Source organism: Thermobia domestica, chromosome 2, assembly GCF_964235325.1.
Source record: "Thermobia domestica chromosome 2, izTheDome1.hap1.1, whole genome shotgun sequence".
In the NCBI taxonomy this organism is placed as follows: Eukaryota; Metazoa; Arthropoda; class Insecta; order Zygentoma; family Lepismatidae; genus Thermobia; species Thermobia domestica.
Genome location: NC_137455.1, coordinates 58,331,710 through 58,351,700, shown reverse-complemented (window position 1 = coordinate 58,351,700; position 19,991 = coordinate 58,331,710). Strand labels below are relative to the sequence as shown.

The 19,991-nt window shown below is 36.8% G+C and overlaps 1 protein-coding gene across 1 annotated transcript in view; it reads right to left on the bottom strand.

The window, feature by feature from the left end:
* Nucleotides 1-19,991, bottom strand: part of LOC145672500 (pyrimidodiazepine synthase-like) — a 99,965-nt gene that overhangs the window by 31,866 nt on the left and 48,108 nt on the right. Inside the window, exon 2 of the mRNA XM_081741665.1 lies at nucleotides 12,596-12,701. Within this exon, the coding sequence (XP_081597791.1) occupies nucleotides 12,596-12,701 (106 nt within the window). The remainder of the gene's footprint in view (nucleotides 1-12,595; nucleotides 12,702-19,991) is intronic.

The window sequence follows — 19,991 nt, the reverse complement described above, 5'->3', positions numbered from 1 at the left end:
TAAAACCTGGGAACGTAAAAAGAACTGCGCTCATTGTTGTAACCCGAACTTGTTCCTTTTTCTTTTAAAGGTAGAATTGAAAAGTGTTAGAAATGAACTCCATTCTAGCTAAGTAAACATTATTCGGAGTATTCTAGTTCAGTTTCAACACAATTCCATTAGGTCTGCGACCATTGCTAACGGTTAGAACGTACAGTACACAAATAGCTTCATATTTGTGACGCCAAAACTGTAGTAAGTATTATGTTCTATACGCGATACTCTAAGCGTAGAATGGTTTCATTTGGCGGATTTGGTTTTCTTTAAAATGAAAGTGGTGGAATCGAGAAAAGGTACACAATTAACACAAAATCGAAAGAAAGAAAAATCCGGATATCAGAAACGTAAAGAAGCAGAAAATAATGCACCTGTGGCAGCTGGAAGTGATTCAGAGCAGTGAAAACTTTTTTCTACCAATTTCTCAAGCGGTAAAGGTAAGCTTCATATTTTTTTTTATATTTTTTCATTCATTTATTTGAATTTGTGGGATGTGAGAGACAAAAGCAATTTACATCAATAAAAATAACAAGAGGTAGACGTTACCCACGGCCAGTGCAGGATTAATCCGCGTGGAGGCCTTCAAGCTACTCGATAAATCTCCCCTTCCCCCAGAGAAAAATAAAAAGAAGTAGCTAAGGAAAAGTAAAAACAAGATGAAACTTTTCTGTACGCACTCTAGTGGGAAAGCGAAATAATACTTGGCTAGAGATACCATGCACAACTTTTACATTTCGTGGGGGGCGGGGGTTCTCCAGCTAAGGATTCATTTCTAAAAGAGCAGTCCAGGCTCCAGACCAACTCTGTATTCATCAAGGTCCTTAAGCATCATTCTCTGGGAGAGTCCTTGTACTCCCAGTCCGCCTCTAGTGTAAAGGAATTCTGAAATCTTTGAGTTTTACGTCCCACGGTTATGTCGGTTAGGCTAAAGGAGACGGTGATGAGTAATGCAAGAAAGGGTGGAATGAAGAAAGTGGAAGGAAACGGAAGAGCCCCGAGAAAACCCACGCACGCGGTGTTTGTCCACCACAAAGTTCACTTGGCGGGGGTTGGGATCGAACCCGGGACCCCAAGCACCAGACGTGAACGCTCTACCACTGAACCACCGCGGCCCCAAATGTAAAGGAATTCTGTTCGTATATTAGTATAATGCTTGTGCTCAGAATTTCAAAGGTATCATCATCATAGTTTGTAATTCACGACCCAGGTTCGACGAAGTAGTATATTTGCTTACCTTATTCTTTTGAAGGCCTAACTCTATGATTTATCACTGTGTAAAGCAATTTCATGTAAGATGTGTTAGCAGTGTCTTCGTCCATAGAAGTAGTTGTGTATGCATGTACGAATTGTTTTCTCCATAACTGACAGTGCAGCGTACAATGTCTATTTGAAGTTGTGGCATGATAATGAGCTGATATATTTTAGGCTGTGCCAAGTGCTTTATTCAAATATAAATAACTGTTGAAGTTGTTGCACGTAAGTGTTTGGGAAAAGTTTGTTTTCTGCACCAACCTTCCTTTAATTGCTGATGTCGTCAAACACTTTTATTGTAGTTGTATTTTAGGTTTGGATTCACATATCTTTTGAATATACATATTCAGAGTTGATATACGATACTTGTACAAGGTATTGTAACCATCTTAAATATATAAAAAAAGAAAGAAGCCGTAAAACTAATTTTCTAGCTAGAGGTAAAGACAGCGCTTTGATGGTGCAAGGGTCAATGCTGTATGTTCAAGAGAATAAAACCTTTTGTATTCTAAGTTAACTTCAGTACTCACAGGATTATTTGGAACGTATTTTCGGTAAATTTTATAGATTCTTAACCTGGCTAATTGACAGTAAAAGATATGATACGTGACGGGACGTTCCTGTACTACACCTACACAAACAATTCACTCCATTATTATTATTATTATTATTATTATTATTATTATTATTATTATTATTATTATTATTATTATTATTATTATTATTATTATTATTTTACACTAGTGTTACGTAGATTTGCCATCAATGAAAGCTAATTTATTTTTATTTATTTATTTATTTATTATTCACTTTCCATTCGCCCCCAACGAGCTAACTTTTGCATTAAGAGGCAGTACAACAGCATTACGTACACTGATGTCTAAAATGATTGTCGGATATCTACAACTGTCATGCTGTGGAAATATAATTTGATGATTTTGCAGGGTACTTTTAATACTGATACTATGTGTATAATTGGGAAATGTGTATTTGTGATAAATTTCATAGGAAAAGAATTATAAGTACGAAAATTAGAGTGAGTAAAACAAAATGTTGCTAAATGGACAAGAAAGTTTTATTTTCGTTTTACTGTTCTTATTTACTGCTCTTTTGACACGAAATTTGCCACATACATTTCTTTGCCGATTATACATATACTAATATTATACGAAATATCGTGTGAAATCGTTATCAAATTTATTCTTACAACAACATATATATATGCGACAATCAATTTGAACATGACTGTACGTATTCGAACGATAGTAAAACATCACAATAATATGCTTGCCATACATAAAGGAGACAAAGTACAATTGTATATTTATATATATATATATATATATATATATATATATATATATATATATATATATATATATATATATATATATATATATATATATATATATATATAAAGAAACTAAGCAAACAGATATACAAAATACAGAAACACTAACTGAAATACAGAATTAGCTACATATTGTCAATAAGTAGGAAAAACATGAAAAGGATATTTTGCACATACACAGAAAATACTCAGAACAATAGATATTTAGTATACTGTGTAAGATATTGAATTTGAAAATATACAGGATATTTTCCCTATACACAGAAAATACATGAAACATAATAGAAATTTAATATGCCGTACAAGATATTGAATTTGAGTATTTTTTTTCATATACACAGAAAATACACGAAACAATAATAGCAACTTAGAATACTGAGTTGAGTTGATTTTGAGTTTAACGTTCCGTTCAGCAGCGAGGCTATAGGAGACGTGTACCTACTGATTAACGTGGAATCCGAACGACATGAGCTCCCGCCGAGAATACTTAGAATATTGTATAATAAATAGGCTGTTAATGAAAGTTACTTCCTACAAGGTGATACCAAATGTCTCACCAGTGTTGGGTAAGTTACTTGTAAAAATGTAACGCGTTACAAGTTACTTTACTTTCTCTTAAAATGTAACGCGTTAGTAACGCGTTACTTGCCCCCAAAAGTAACTGTTACTTTACTTCAAAAGTAAACTTTTAGGTCCGAAACTTTAAATATGTGGGAAAAAATTATTACGGTACTTCAATTTTCCATACTACTATTACTACCTCTATTATTATTATTATTATTATTATTATTATTATTATTACTATTACTATTATTACTATTATTATTGCACGTTCTGAATCGCTTTTATAAATGCAAGGACAAATTTTTACTTGATATATAAACATTTTCATATAATGTTGTAACATTGATAAAATGCCATACTGCGTTATTCGTAGGGATGGGCACGAGCGAGTTCAAGCGAGTTTTTTTTTTTTTTTTTTAACTCGATTCGACTAGAAACAGAAATCTTTGAGCTCGACCCGAGAACTCCGCTGGAAAAGTTTCCTCCAACTCGACTCGAATTGGGGCAGAGTTTCGAGTCGAGTCGAGCGAAATCCGGTGTGTCGTTTCGAGTACTCTTGAAGTATATTACATAGACAATATAATTATTACTATCAATGACACTACTACTACTACAAATTATTATTATTATTATTATTATTATTATTATTATTATTATTATTATTAATTATAACAACACTGTCTATAAACACAGAAAATAGGCGGTTTGTATTTGAATACAAAAAGCTAGTTGATTGCCAACCTCGGTAGTCGTGAAGTCTAGAGATTGTTGAAGTCAAGGACATTGTTCACTAGCTTCTGAATTTGGGTTGAGGGCCTAGGTTGAGAATTCGGGCTCGAGCCAAACACTGTTAAAACTTATAGGGTATTGGCCAAATATTTTCAAAACTGTTCGTCTCGGGTTTAGAATTGTCAGCAACTCGAGCAGCTCGGCTCACAGCTCATGCACTATCGACCCGAACCGAGAAGTGAGCCGAGCCAACAGCTCACCCAACCGACTCGGCTAGAGCCCTCGGCTCAATTGAGCCGAACCGAGCAGTTGGCTTATCCCAACCAAGCCAGCTCGAGCCGATGGTTCACCCCAAGTGAGCCCGCTCGAGCCATCTTCTCAGTTGAGCCGAGCCGAGCTGAGCTTGTTATAAAAAAATTCTTGTGGTCTCGCTATCGAGACGAGACGAGATGCGAGCAGTGTCCCCTCTCGTGAGCAACACTAAAAGTATTCCATATTACTACTTCGCTTACATTTCTCATGGCTTTCGCTTTCCAGTGTAATCAGGCCATGATTTCAAAACGAGTTAAAACGAACGAGCCATTTATCAAACTCGACTGGACTCGAAACTCGACGCGAAAAACTGAATCGGCGGAACTCGACTAGTGCTCATCCCTATGCGTTAGATAAAAATGGTTGCTTATTATTATTCTGCTAAACTAATTATATGATAGTAATAATGTTATGTAAAATTAAAAATACAGAATATAGAGAAACATTACACTACAACTAATAAAGTGAGAACACATGAACTGAGGGTGAATCAAAACTTGCCAGTAACTCTAAAATCGATACATGATTTTTAAAGCTAGTTTCAAACTCTATAATGAACGGAACTCTAGGATAAGCAAACTGATCTGAAAAGAACTCCAATATTACATACCATCAGCAAACTATTTTCTAGTAATAAAGAAGACTTGCTCATTAGAACACAGTTTATTCATATTAACCTCTTACTGCATATCGTTAATTATGGCACGCTAGTTGTTGATAAATATTTTCCGCCGGGGCATTTCAAACGCTTTACTTTTAAATTCTGTCCACCATCATCCTCAGCTCTTAAGAAAAAAGTAGACCCTATTCTTTCAAATGTTCGAATGATAAAATATTTTCGTTCTCCATCTTTACAAAAACAACACCAATCAAAGTAAAGTAGACTACCGGTATCATTGCACTCCTAGTTCACTCACTGAATGTATTGATTTGGAGCTGTCAAAATCTACCACAAAATCTTCCAGGTTCTTGCAATTAGTACACGTGATTTCCCTTAGGCTGTCCTCATCTTCCAAAAACAGCAAGTGGCACTACGAACTTATCTGTTTCTCTGTGTGTCGGTGACTGTGGGTCACTGACATACGTAGTTCATGCTCCATTGTTTCATTCTGAGAAATTCACTTACAGGAAAGAAACATTTGTTTCCGAAAAAAATATATACATATATTATAGTTACTCATCTAAAATGTAATGCGAAAAAAGTAACGCAAACTAGGTACGTTACTTAAAAATCTGTAACGCGTTACCGTTACAGTTACTTTGGAAAAATGTAACGCGTTACTAGGAAACGTTACTTAAAAAATAACGCGTTACAAGTAACGCGTTACTTGCGTTACGTTACTTCCCAAGACTGGGGTCCCGCCGGGAATACTTAGAATATTGTATAATAAATAGGCTGTTAATGAAAGTTACTTCCTACAAGGTGATACCAAATGTCTCACTTGCGAAAACAAATTATAAAAGTAAATTTTTCTTTAGCTAATGAAAGACACCAAAACAGTAACAAAACTACAGGACAAGATAGGTATACTAATAGTGATTAATTATGTTCTTTCATTTCTATAGAGTACTCTCAGTTGTCAGATTTGTTGTGTTCATTAAAAAAAAAAAAAAAAAAAAAAAAAAAAACTTTATTTTACTAACTTCTTCTAATTTCAATTTTCTTTTTAAATCTGTTAAAAAAAAATAGTTTAAAGTTCCGCTTTACAAACACCTGATTTGTAAGAAGAAGGGACAAATTATACACGTGTTTTATGATGAGTGGGTCTTCCTTTGTAAATTATACTCTTTCTTAACCCTTCTTAAGTGTGGTGAATTTCTGAAACATCTTTAGTGTGGCTAGTCTTAGCGGCAGGTTTTTTTTTTCTATGAATTCTGCCTCGTTATTAGAGCTAAATATGGTTGTCTTATATTACCATCACCTTTATCAATATACAATATAATAGGGTGACCAGACGTACTGATTTTCGCAGTACAGTACTGTTTTTTCAAAGAGCTGTTCTGCGTGTTACGAAGACTCCTAGAAAATAAAGAAATGTCCTTTTTTAAAATGTCGTGAGGCAACTTATTTGCAATATTTTAATCTTTCATTCTTTATTCACATTTTGAATCAGACACTTTTTCTTAATGATAGGCCACTGTGTTTTTCAACACTCTTCAAAAGATCATTTTCATGTTTCATTAAAATTTTCTGCTTCAACATAAGTTTTCTTTCCCATTAAAATGACTCCTTTATACAGGTCATCGAATTGTTTTAAATTGTTTCATCGATCTTGTATTTATCGTTCACAAAAGTACTTGGTGCAATGTTGAATTGCTTCAATACTTTTGTTGAATATTTTTTTTAAAAAAATGAATGATTAAGAAGAACTGAAGGCTAACGTTAAATGAAATAAGAACAAACATAATATTATCGACGTAATAAACTATCATATACTATTATATTTGTGTCCTACTTTTCGGCTTGTCAGAATCTGGTCACCCTAAACTATGATCATTTCAATTATTGACAGTAAAAATACTTTTTGAACTGTAAATCAAAGATTCACCGAAAAACATCAAATTTTGAATAATAGTAGGAGACAAAATAATTGCAATGAAGCTAATATTTTTTTATTATTATTATTTTCTTACATTCCTCTTAAGATCTAAAGTCTTATGATTATAATATTGAAATATTTTTAATTTTCGTTCCACAGAACTGTGAATATTTCAACCAAAAAAAAAAAAAATTACCAAATAGACGTAATATGACCAAGTAGACCGTATACTGACTTCCAGTCGCAACGATAATGAGGAACTCACTGACACATACATGACATTGAAGGACGTTGCGGGAGAGAAAGGTACTAAGAGGTTCCACTCCCACTACCTCTGCGAAAAAATAAATATGAACACGAGCCGGAATCTTGAGACCGTGACACACTTACCGAAGGGTTAAAGTTGTCCACCTAATAATCATATCCATCAGTACAAGGTGGCCAGAAAATACCTTTACAACTGAACTAAATTCGTGTAACAATGTAAGACGTCAAGATAATTAATATTTGAACCTTCCATCCTGATCATTGACATGAGAACAGTGCTCCTCACGTGAACTGCGACGTGATTGCCGCGTAACTGCCATGTGACTGCCTACAGAGGGAGGAGAAAGTCTGCTTTAACTAGTTCATTGTCTCGCCTTTCCGTGTTCGGTGAACAACAATGGCAAACACCAGTGGCTCACTTTGAAAGAGGGCTTAGTGGTAAGTGTGTAGATCCCTTATCCTTGGTCATCTCGAAGTCCGGACCTTACGACACCAGACATTGCCCTGTAAGATATCAAATTACACGCAGGAAGAAGCGGTACGTGAATAATGACGCTCTGTGGACATGTATAATTGAAGCCTTCCAGGTTGTGACACCGCATGTCCTAAAACGGGATGAGTAAGATGACAGGCGTATCAAGTTGTGCAGAGATAATGGAGGTGCACATACGGAAGTTTTGGACACACAGTGCTGGTGTAGAGAGACTTTCTGGTCACCCTATACATTTAGCAAAATTACCTTTGATTAATATGTAAACATTTTTCTTGTTTCAATTTCATCGTAGCACTCATGGAATCAAGCAGTCCCCAAACTGAAAGCAAAACTCACCTACATAGTTGAACTGGCGCCATGAGGAAGTTTTGCCATCGCATATACTTTCATGCGATATTTTTATTATTTAATTAAACTAGTTGCGCCCGAGCCTTCGGTCTGCTATACACTATGTGAAAATTTTGTTTAATAAAGCTCTAATTGTTAACATGTAACTTTATTTAAAAAATTAAAAAAAAAAAAATAGTTTGCCCATCAACTAACACACGGTTACACATATATATCGATAATCAAACATAAGAGTGAAAGATTGAACTGGGTGCGTTATTCTGCAAAGGTCTTTTTGCACCAGTCATTATCTAAAATTCAGTAATAAGTCTGCCATGAAAGAAAATAGAGAGATCTATAAGATAGTAACAGTGGGATATTATCTACTTTTCATGGGGCTACGCGGCAAGGGTTAAAGAAGGTCCAAGTTAGCACGAAAGATGAAGTCAGATATTAGTCGGGATTGTCAATTGAAGTAGAAACTAAAAATGCGTATACTAGCAATAGACAGGAGACAAACACCTAGGAGGAAGCATGAAATGAGTTATAAACACTCGGACAATTACGATGTAGGTAGGCCATGGTGGTGACGAAGAAACAAAGTTTAGAGATCGTTCGGTGATCACCTCCGAGCAGTGTTGGTAAGTGCTGGTAGAGTAAAGTCAGCTCGAAGTTGAGCATAATGAGGATCATCCACAAGCAGATGCTGAATACTTTGTCCAGCTCCACAGGTCGCACAGAATAGTAAGTCTTCGCCACGCCGAATGCGAAGTCAAGTTAGAATTCGTTCTTCCAGTCGAGAAGATCTTGATTTGGTAGTCCAGACATCAAGTGCAGGTTTGAGTACACCGGCAGCAAGCTGAGGCCGGTGCTTGACTGCAGAGAGAATCTGTGTGAACCGCTGGAGAAGGTCAAGAGGATAGCTGAAGTTTTAAGGAGAGAGCAGGAGAGTGATAAGTGTTAAAAATTCTAAGGATCTTACGGACAGACTGGACAACATGGGACATATGAAGAGTAGAACGCTGTTTAGCATTGAGCTGAAAGCAATGCTCCCGAGCTAGAAGAGGAAATATATATATATATTGAAAGCACTGACAGGAAATGGGAGAAAAGAAAATACATGGTTGGGGTGCAGAAAAGCTCAAAGAAGCCTTGAAGACCATATGGAGGAACAGTTTCTGTGTTATAGGAGAGAGATTAGCAAGGATCAAGGAGGGCCTGAGTATAGGATCGAGAATGAGTCCGGCATTGGCGGAGATAGTGATGAACAGGTGGGAAAAGAAAGCCAAAAGGAAAGGAGGGGACAACGGACAAGCTTATGTTTTTCAACAGGTATGCCGATGATTGCTTCGGGATATGGAAAGGCACTCAGACAACTTACCAAATTTGTGAAGGAATAGAAGATCAAGAGGAGGGCATAAAACTGGAATTGGAAATAGAAGCTGAAGGGGCTATTGTGTTTCCAGACGTGAAAATAAGTAGGGAGGAGTCAAGTTGGTCACAGAATGGTTCCAGAAGTGTGCATTAGGGAACTTCTGTCATAAAAGGAGCGATATTGATCGATCAACAAAGAGAAATTTCATAGAAAATATGGAGGAGAGGATCATGTGGATTAGTAGTGATAGAAGGAAGGCAGAGAAAGGCAAATTTCACAACCAACTGGAGACCAACGGATATTGTAAAAGAAAGTTAAGGATAAAAAGGAAAGAAGAAAGGATCAGAACAGTAAGAAGGAGTATAAGAAGATGGAGGGGAGGAAAATAAGCCATGGTGGGGAATAGAAAGTATAGAAGATACTGAGATAATCAAGAGAGCTCTAAAGGAAATCGGGAACGTTTAAACATACAGGAAAGCGAGTAGGAGACTATTGGAAGTGTTACGCATGAAGAAAAAGAAGAAAGAAGAGAAGAAAGAAACCCGTGAGGAGCTGGTGGAAAGAAGAAGAGTGGTTTACAAGATAAGGTGCAGTGATTGTAATAGTTGTTATATTGGTGAAACGGGGGGAAAAGACTAAAAGAACGGTTAAAACACCACCAAGATGATGAGATTTAAAAATAGCATTTTTTTTCTTTCCAATAAGTGAGGAACATGGGGCATAATATTAATTGGTGCGAGATTGAAGTGTTAGCACGGGAATAAAGGACATTAATAAGAAACTGGAAGGAGGCCAGATTCATTAAGAAAGAGAAAAACTGTTATGAATTGGAATGCAGGACTTAAAATTGACGAACAGTGGCGCAAGTTATTGGAAAGACTTAATTTGTAGTTTAGTTTCCCCACTGGACCAGGGAGGGAAATGGATCTGCGGTGTTTAGTTTCATTTTTGTCAACTTTTGTTATGATTGGCTGAATCTGTTGTGATCAGCCAATCATGGTTCAGATCCACTTTCTGGGATTTTGTTATATATTTAGACGCAAGTGTGTCTTGTTTTTACAGTGTGTGATGAAGCCAATATATTAAGTTAGTTGGTGAAACTGTCACTATTATTTTTATAAATATACCTTACTTTACTCAGTGATTTGTATTTTTAGTATAAGTTATTCAATATAGCAAAGCTAGTATGAATCAGTTACGTAATTTTAAACCATAAGTGCGTGTGTGTAAAAAAAATCCAACAGAATCAGCATCTTTTGAACCAGGAATAAATACTGCTGTAAGAGTGAGTGAAACTTTTTGAAATTCGTGAGAGCTGGTGGTTGGCTTTTAGAGGTGGGCTACATTATTACGTCCTTGTTTCAGTAACGAACAGCTAAGCATATTCTTTTCATTATCTTCATTATCAATTTTTAAATAATTAAACGAACAACACAATTTAATCTGCAATTAAAAATCAAATCCTTCAATTTATAGTCCAGAAGGTACAACGTCGTTGGCTTCCCGCGCTTGGACCTGCTTGTCACTGGGGGTGTGGTAAGAGGGTAGCCAATCACCACCAACCGTCTACTGAGCTCAGCGTACCACGAGTAACCAAGCTGGCCATTCCCCATAAACATCATTACAACTTTTCGCGGGAAGCCAACGACGTTATATCTTCCGTACTATAACGTCCAACAATTATTCCCTTTGAGCTAAGGGAAACGGATGATTATGGCAAGTGATTGACTATGAAAGAATCGATGGAATGAGAATGTGAGAACAGGAGTATCCCGAGAAAACCCATGGACACGATGTTGTCCACCACAAACTAACTTGGTCGGGGATCGAACCAGGGACCCCACGCGCCAGAGGTAAGCGCTCTACCACTGAGCCACCGCACCCCGACTTAACCTGCAATGAAATAGTCACAATATTTTTTCTGTATTAATATTCAAATATTAATGCTCAAATCTAAATATAGTTACAGTTCTTGTTCTATTTTGAAATAATAACCTGAGTCGTTAGAAGTTTTAAATCGGCAAATTGTCTGCACGCTTATGATCTATTGGCGCCACTCATGCACGCAGGATGTAGGGACATTATTAGAGGATTGTTTACTATTAGAAATTTGCGTGATGCACAGACATTATTATTATTATATTATTATTATTATTATTATTATTATTATATTATTATTATTATTATTATTATTATTATTATTATTATTATTATTATTATTATTATTATTATTATTATTACGAAGGACGTTCCGAAAGTAAGTTTCATCATTTCTTTCGAATGAGACAATGGTACATCCGGTGAAACAATCACGATAAGAAACTACATCTGTTGCTGGTTCAACGACGGAAGAGGTATCCGCGGAAGTGAAATGACATGCACAGAGCGCCCAAGAAGAGAAAGCAGCAGCCCGAGGTTTTTCGAGTACAAATCACGATGGCAGACAGACGTGTATGCTGACAACGTGGTCACCAATGGAAATCCCTGCTGTTAAGCAATATGAATGGGCTCGTAGGACTAGTGTGTCCATCATCCATGACCAGCCATAGACCGTGTACGGTGAAGAGGTCATGTTTCCACAAACGGTTGGTCGCTGCTCTGATGACCCTGTCTACAGCCCAGATCTTGCCCCATCCGACTTTCACCTGTTTACTGCATTGAAACTTTCACTCTCGGAACGTCAACTTCCACAACAATGCTGAGGTGGAGCAGGATGTTCGACAATTCCTTGTATCGCAAGGCACCGAGTTTTACCAGAGTGGTTTCTTTAACCTGATTGCACGCTACGACAAATGTCTCATTGTCGGTGGCGATTATGTGAAAAAAAAAAGTGCAAGATATATAGTTCGCATGCCATAGTGTATCTGTTTGGCAATAAAGTTTCCGTGTGAAAAAAATGACGAAACTTATTTTCAGGATGTTCCTCGTATTTTATATTAGGGTCTATTATTAAGTGAGATGTTGCCGGTAACAGTTTCTCAGTCTGCCATCATTTCAGAGATGTTAGTTAAAATTATTTTATGAACTGAAAATTCTTATTGATATACTTAGGAAGTTCCAGTCATAGTCCTCGAATAATTAATGGATGATTATTCGAGGTTTTCGAGATTCTTACTACAGTTAAACTGCAAATAAGTTCATTGAGAGTTATATCAGCTGTCAATCAGTTATCAGTCGGCTGCTTAGAAAATCCCAAGAAAAGCTGAATGTTCTATTCAATTGTTAATTATCTTCATCCTGTATCATGCAGTAACAACGTGGGATTGAATTATAGACATTTACGTAACTTATTTTTCTATTATTATTTTCGAGATTTTAAAATAGATAAATAAAATGATAAAGCTACTTACGGTATATTTTTAGCTGCTACAATTAATCTTGGTCTTTGAGCATAAGGGCAATACAACATGCTGTACAGTCTTAGTTTTCCATCCTCCAAGGGTGGACAAGAAGAACCTTTAAAGAAGAAAATCTTATTTCTATATTGTAATTATTTCACTTAAGTTTTTAAAATACTTTTAGTACAATTTACAACATAAAAATATATCAATCCTTTGAATACCTTATCCTTTTGACGAATTTTTACCCAAATAGGAGTCTCCTTGTAATGTTCGAGCTATTCCCTCCTTATATGACGTGTAGCTAGGAAAAAACTTAAATCCTATGGTAATCATTTCGTATAATAGGAACATTATTCCTCTCAAAGTAATCCCCTGCAAAACCCTATACAGTTCATAACATCCGTCCCTTTTCTTTTCACAGCTTCTATTGTCTCAAATCTGGTTCCTTTCAGTGTTGACTTTTCCTTGCGAAAAAAAAAGTCGCAAGGCGCAAAATCTGGTGAATATGATCTAACATTGGAAGTCTATGTTTGGCCAAAAATGTCTTCACTGACAGTGCCGTGTGAAGAGGAGCATTGTCTTCGTGGAAAATCCATGAATTGCTTTGGCCACATATCAGGTCGTAGACTTCTTACTCGCTCCAGAAAAGTTGTCAGCACATTAAGGTAAAGCTCATGCATCGACTTACTCACGCTCTCGTTGTACGCCAACAGCAAAATCAATCATCTGTTTTTTTTAAATCTTATACGAAATGCATAAACCCTTTCCTTCTGTGTGTCTTATTTTCGTCATATAAATTTTAGTGGCAATTTGATTTTTCCCGATAGTTGTGGGAAAGGTAAAGTAGTTCAAACTAAATTACAGATATACCTTGGAGTAGCAGAAAACCTATTCGATGAATTAGATGGAACTCACGAAGCATTAATGTATTTAAATTTCGTTGTTACCCCATCCATCTACATGCTATGGCAGAGTTCAGTGCTTAGCCTTTCCTGTTTCCTACATTATTTTTCCAACCCTTTCGTGTGATCATACCTTGCTGCGAAAGCTTGGCACGTTTTTTATTACTGAAGTTCATGTGTCCTCTAAAATGCTTATATGGGTATCTTTCTCTGTCTTATTTTATCTCACACACACAATTTTGTTGACGTTAGGTTTCTATTCATTTATCAATATCCAAACACCCCCCAGCAAAAGAAATACAACTGGAAATTCTCGGGAAACCCCTGGTGATAATGGTAGGGAGAAGACGCGCTACTTGTTGGTCATAATTTTTAACAATTGTGTCCAACATAACATTTAGATATCTAACTGTGAGATCTAACTAATAGTAAAAGTTCTTTTCTTGTTTGAGTGTGTGTGAAGGGAATGTTGTGCTTTCCTAACCAGGCCATGATATTTTCTTTTCTGGTGTTTGTTGTCGGTGTCTTAGTTTGACAGATCGGATAATGACATGGTCCGTAACTACTATGGAGTTAGGAGCGAGATCCGGAACTAATTTCTTCTCAAATCATTTTTTGAATACTATCCCATTCATTTTAGTATCATGGTCCGTAGATGTCTTTTTTGATCCCGCCCTGAAGATAAATTACAATTAGAAAGAAACCTTGAATTTGCAGAGTCTATATGACAAACAATACAACGGTCTCCTCTTCCTACAGACATTTCAAGGCCGCCTGTGCCGTTACTCATTTACCAACATTATTTTGTAGTATGGTTGTGATTAACCGAGGTTTCATCCAGATAGAAAACATTCGACGTTTCCTCTTTCTTCATGACATGAATCTTTCTAAGGAATTCCGCCCTCGCTATGTCTGCCCTTTCCATCAAGCATTTTCTGTATTTAAACTCAATCTTCTTTATTATTTGAAGCACGGGCCACTTACTGCCATTAAATTTAAGATAGCCTTTCATTTTCTTTACTAATTTTAATACTATAGGAAATTCACTCTTTCTAGTTATCCATGTTGTTTACCGGATGCCAGATAGTATGCGTTCACTGTAACGCGTTGTCCATATACTGTAATGACTGCACAATCCTCAGAAATGTACCAATCTGACTACAACGAACTTTTCGGATTAGATAGTGTGTTAATAATCTACAGTTTCATGTCTGCAGAAGCCTGAAATGACATTTTCTAACTCCGCAGCTACCGCTGAACAGGGTCATAGAAGCACTTCTTCAGCAGTTCATATGTGATTTACATTACAGGTGATCTTAGGTAATCTTGTTTACGGACGAAACTATCATTGAGGAGTCCTTGAACATATGCTACATCACCCACAGAAAGCTAAAACATTGCTCCCAGAACGCAACACATCCCGTTGCTGTAATGGTGTGGTATGGGTTCCATATTTCATGGAGTCACGACGCCCCACTTCTGGAAATCAGAGAGAAAATACACTGAGCTCTTAGTCTGATGTTCCGAGATTAAAGTTGGTTGGATTGGTGTTTATAGAGTTCCTTTCAGCAGCGAAGCTATATAAGACGTGGATCTACAACTTAACGTGGAATCCGAACCGCATGAGCTCCCGACAGGAATCGAATTCGGGTCTCCCGCGCTGAACACAAATGTACGTTAACCATAGAGCCATAAAGGAGCTCTTCTGACACTGAAGTATAACTTTTTAGCCCTCTTTACCAATACCCAGTACCCACTGGGTCAGGGTCGGCGCTAGTAATTTTGCCGCCCTGGGCGGTACTTTCACATGCCGCCCCTTTAATTCGCAAACCTTATTTTGCCAGGAGACATTCAAGTGCCATGAAAAAGTAAGATGCCTCATTTAAAAACATGTATGAAATGGAAAAAAAAAAAATGAACTACCTCTCCCGAATGCTTACGTAATATTTAAACGACTCTATACATGACACAATATTCAGTATGCTCGTTTTCGCTGTACAGGGGTAGTTGGGGTAAGTGGGGAAAGGCTCGTTTCCACGCGGGGCTAGGGGGGCCGGCCCCCCTAAAATTTGCTGGCCCCCTAAAATTTTCACAGTAGGCTTGCAAATGAACTATAATATGGTGATAAAGTATAATATGATTGGGTCGGGCCCCCCTAACTTCTACCGCCTCCCCCCCTAAATTTTTGAGCTGGCTACGGGCCTGAGTGGGGACCCGTTTTACAATGTTCAACTTGCAACTACTGTACCAGTAATACTTTTCGGATTATCAAACTGAAAGTATGGTCATATTAACTATGGTTTGTATACTTGATAAGCATAGGGTCCATTTGGAAGCAATGTAAATACTTGTTCCACAATAACATGTTTATTAAAAATCAGTTACTATTCCCACTTACCCCGCTTTCCGGGGTAAGTGAGGACTACCCTGTTCCCTCCTGTATGTTAACACGGGGAATAAAGAAGGGAAATTGGGGGCAGAGTACCTGTTGTCTACTACTGATAGGTCCAAGTTTCACATTTCTGCTGCAGTTCTAGCCAGAGATACAACATTTTGAAAATGGTACTGTGGCAAATGTAGAAAAAACAAAGAATGTCAATATTTCAAAAATGTTTTATTTTGTTCAGAAAACTCTTATATTAGAAATATTTGCTGGACATCATTTACTTATCCCAGAAACATTAAAATAATGAAAAATATGTGATTACAGCTTGCCCTGAGGCTTGATATTTGGTACGGGGCAAGTGGCGACAAATAAAATAAGCTTTAGTCTAGTACATATTTTATATATATATATATATATATATATATATATATATATATATATATATATAAAGAGCTCCTGATGAGGTACGTCTCTGGACTAAAGATCAACCAAATACTGAATACTAGAATCTACTAGAATACTAGAATAACAAATCTACTGGTGCCTAACAGTTCTAAAAATGGATAAATAAGAATAAATGTAGGCTACACCTTGAAGCCTATGTAGATTGATAACTATTAACTATTACTGGGAATTATAAGGCATCTAATACAAATCCACTTATAGTTTATAGGGTACAAATAGAGTCTACACAAAACATTGACTGCATGAACTAAATTTGTAGTCTACAGTTTTGCCTTAAAGAAACGATAGTGTTTATCAATATCAGCTACAATAGAGAACTTAATTATGAAAGGCATAATTACGAAAGGCACACTGTCAAACTTAACAGGACCATAGAAAATAGCCTTTTTGTGTACAATATCTACATCTTCTCGAAGCGGAAAACGAGATTGCATGCCAATTCGTTCAAGGAACTTCATTTCATACACATTTTCGCTGACTTTGATTCTGCCAATAGACCAATTTTTCACGTAATCAGGTGCCTAATACTAACTTCTCTCTAAGCCACGTACTGTAAGCCAGACAATGCACTGTCTTCATTATCTTCGATATATTATCGGAAATACCTCGGTCTGTGTCCGTGTACCTTTACCCTACAGGTAAAAAATTTGTGTCCCCACGTACCCCACTGTAAAAAGTGTACATATACTGACACGCACCCCACGCACCTCAATTGTACATATACTGACAAACATAACACAATACATTCAATTTTTATAAGTACCTTATCATCTCTTCTTAACCGTACAATGTTTTCCCCGGGTGCGTCTCTAACAATTATCTTAGGATAGCCCAACGCTTCAAGATCTACGAAAGTTGATCGGATGCTAAAACATGGACCCATTTTCGGCATAGGAGTATTCTTTTATACTCTTCATATTAGATAAAACCACTCTACCAGACGAATGGCACTATGTTTACACTTCAAATTGGGAGGAGCTATTTTCATATTTTTACCAGATTTTTGTAAACGTGCCTGTCCCCACTTACCCCAGCTATACAGCATCTGTGATATACAACAGCGCATACAGAATTAAAAAAAAAAAAAAAAAAATAGTCACGACTAAGAATATTAATTTTTAATCTTATTTTATATCAAAAGGTATTTCCAATAGAGTATGGAGCATGAAGATAATATAGTGAATCAGATATTACGACAAAACTAAGTGATTAGCCTAAGCCTTATAATGTGCTAAAACACAATAGAGATACATAAATTTAACATACCTTAATTGAAAGAAACTTTTTTTGCTTTGATATAAGCAAATTCTTTTATTATATTCGCGTAGTCCAATATTTCAGCCAGTTCGTGTCCTGTTGATATCATCGCTAGGCCACTCAAGCGTGTTTCAGATATGGAAGAACGTAGGTAGTTTTTAATAAGCTTAAGTTTCGAAAAACTTTCTCCACCTGCCATTGTTAGCGGTAAGGTTAACAAAATCCTAAGTGCAACATTGACATGGGGAGTAAAGTCGTATTCCTTAATTAATTAAAGCCTCTTTTGGTGAACTTATATAGCTTTAGGCTTAATTATAGCAGATAACACTTTCAAATCGTTTTTCAAACCACTGGAGTCAATATCTTTTGGTTCTTCGTGTGTTAAAGTGATGGAAAATTAAGTACACTTTTCAGACAAAGGTTCAGATAACATATCTTTAAGAGTACTTATATCGTAAAGAAACTCGAAATACTCGCTGTGATGTTTAAGTTGCTCAAACCTTCACCTTAAAGTTAACAAAATCATGTTTAGAACTTTGTAATAAAAATCGATCTTGTATCTTGCTTGTGAATCTTCAAAAGCTTCATCCTCTGCCTTGTGCTGACACTGTCTCTCCTTTCGACTTCGAGCTTACACTATATTATATATCCGTGGATCATCCATATCTAATGCTGATGCCAACTCCATCGCATCAACTACGTAAGATTGAAACTCTGCATCATTTCTGCTCCTCTCAAAGTACTCAGATATATTTTCAAGAAAACCGACTGCATCGAACACACGAGAATCAATATTTTGGAGACTTTTGCTTACTATGTTTACGTGGAGTAAAAAGTCATACCAGATAACGAGTGAGCAAAGGAAAGGAAAGGCTAGAACAGCCTGTCTCAAGTGGGAGTGTACCTTTTGCGTTCTTGAAGTGGAGTGTTGCTGAATAGGGAAAGATATAAAAGACATCTTGATAATCCTATCCACCCTTGAAAATCTTATGTACGCCGCTGCAAGGGAAATATTGAACGAGAACCTGTTGCTTTTGGCTTCATAATTGAAATAAGAGGGAATTCTCTGAATTTGCTAAGTGAGTATTTTCCTGAATGTGGGTGAAGTAAGTTCAATTAAATTCTCAGGTGAACACAGTTTTATTTTTCATGTGGGCCTATTATGAAGCATTATATTTCGATAGTATTCTTTTCCGTTTCAAATTTTGCCGCCCATTAGACTTGCCGCCCTGGGCGATGGCACGGCTCGACCCCCCCCCTCGCGCCGGCCCTGCACTGGGTCTTCCAACACGACTCTGCTCCAGCCCACAAGGCAAGGTCAACCTATGGTTCGAACAAAAAAAAAAAAAAAAAAAATCCGACTTGCTCACGTCGGACAAACGCCAACTGGCAGCCCCAACCCTTACCCTTGATCCACGACTTTTACAATATCTAATAAAAAGCACACTCTTAATTACAAATTCTTGTCATGCTATGTTGTCATAGTGGTCAAGTGCTTGGGAGACAGATCCCAAAAGCTTAATTAGAATAAAGAACAAACGGAACATCACTGTCATTTGGAAACAAAAGACACTGGATATGAGGAATGATCGAAAAGGTTACAAAGCCAATTATGGCTTGTGTGTTAGACATAGCTTAAAGATGATAGAGGGCCTCAACAATAGTCTTCGATGTAATAACAGTTTTTGTTCAACCGCTTATCACAACGGCACAAAGTTTTCTATACCATTTGCATAGAAACCCATGTTGAGTTGTTGTAGCCACCGTGAGGTGGCTGTTTTGACATAATCACATGCCAGTCATTATTTGCTTTAGAACGAGAGAAGGGTAAAAGTCACTGGAGCTAGGTCAGGGCTGTAGAAGAGGTGCTCTAGTCGCTCCTAGTGTAACGTCAGTGGTTGAAGTACTGAATCTACCACTGTGTCCAGGGTTGACAATATTGGTCCGTCTTTCTTTGAAGACACGACACCACTTCCGTACATGTTGCTTTGAAATTTAGTCCTCCCCATCATCTCTACAATCTGCCTATGAATATCAGCAGGTGTAGGGGAAGGTAGTCGAATTCTGCGCGGCGGATAATTCTGCGCACACGTGTTTCTTGAACTTGGAGATCCTTTACGACAGATTGGTTGCTGCTGCTACGAAAGAACCATTACTAGTAACTAACATTAAAGGAGGGAAGGCATCATATGTCAAATGTTTAGGCTATAAGTTGCCATTGAATTATTTCTTTCTTGTTGATGTTAAATTTTCTTGAAACAAATTAAGAGCTACGTTCTATACTTTATATATTTCTAGGTAGTTACTTTTATGTTCCATTTATATTGTAGAATGGACATTATAATCATGACAATTCGTAGTGCTAATCGATATTTAATGTCATTTTCGTGTTTTT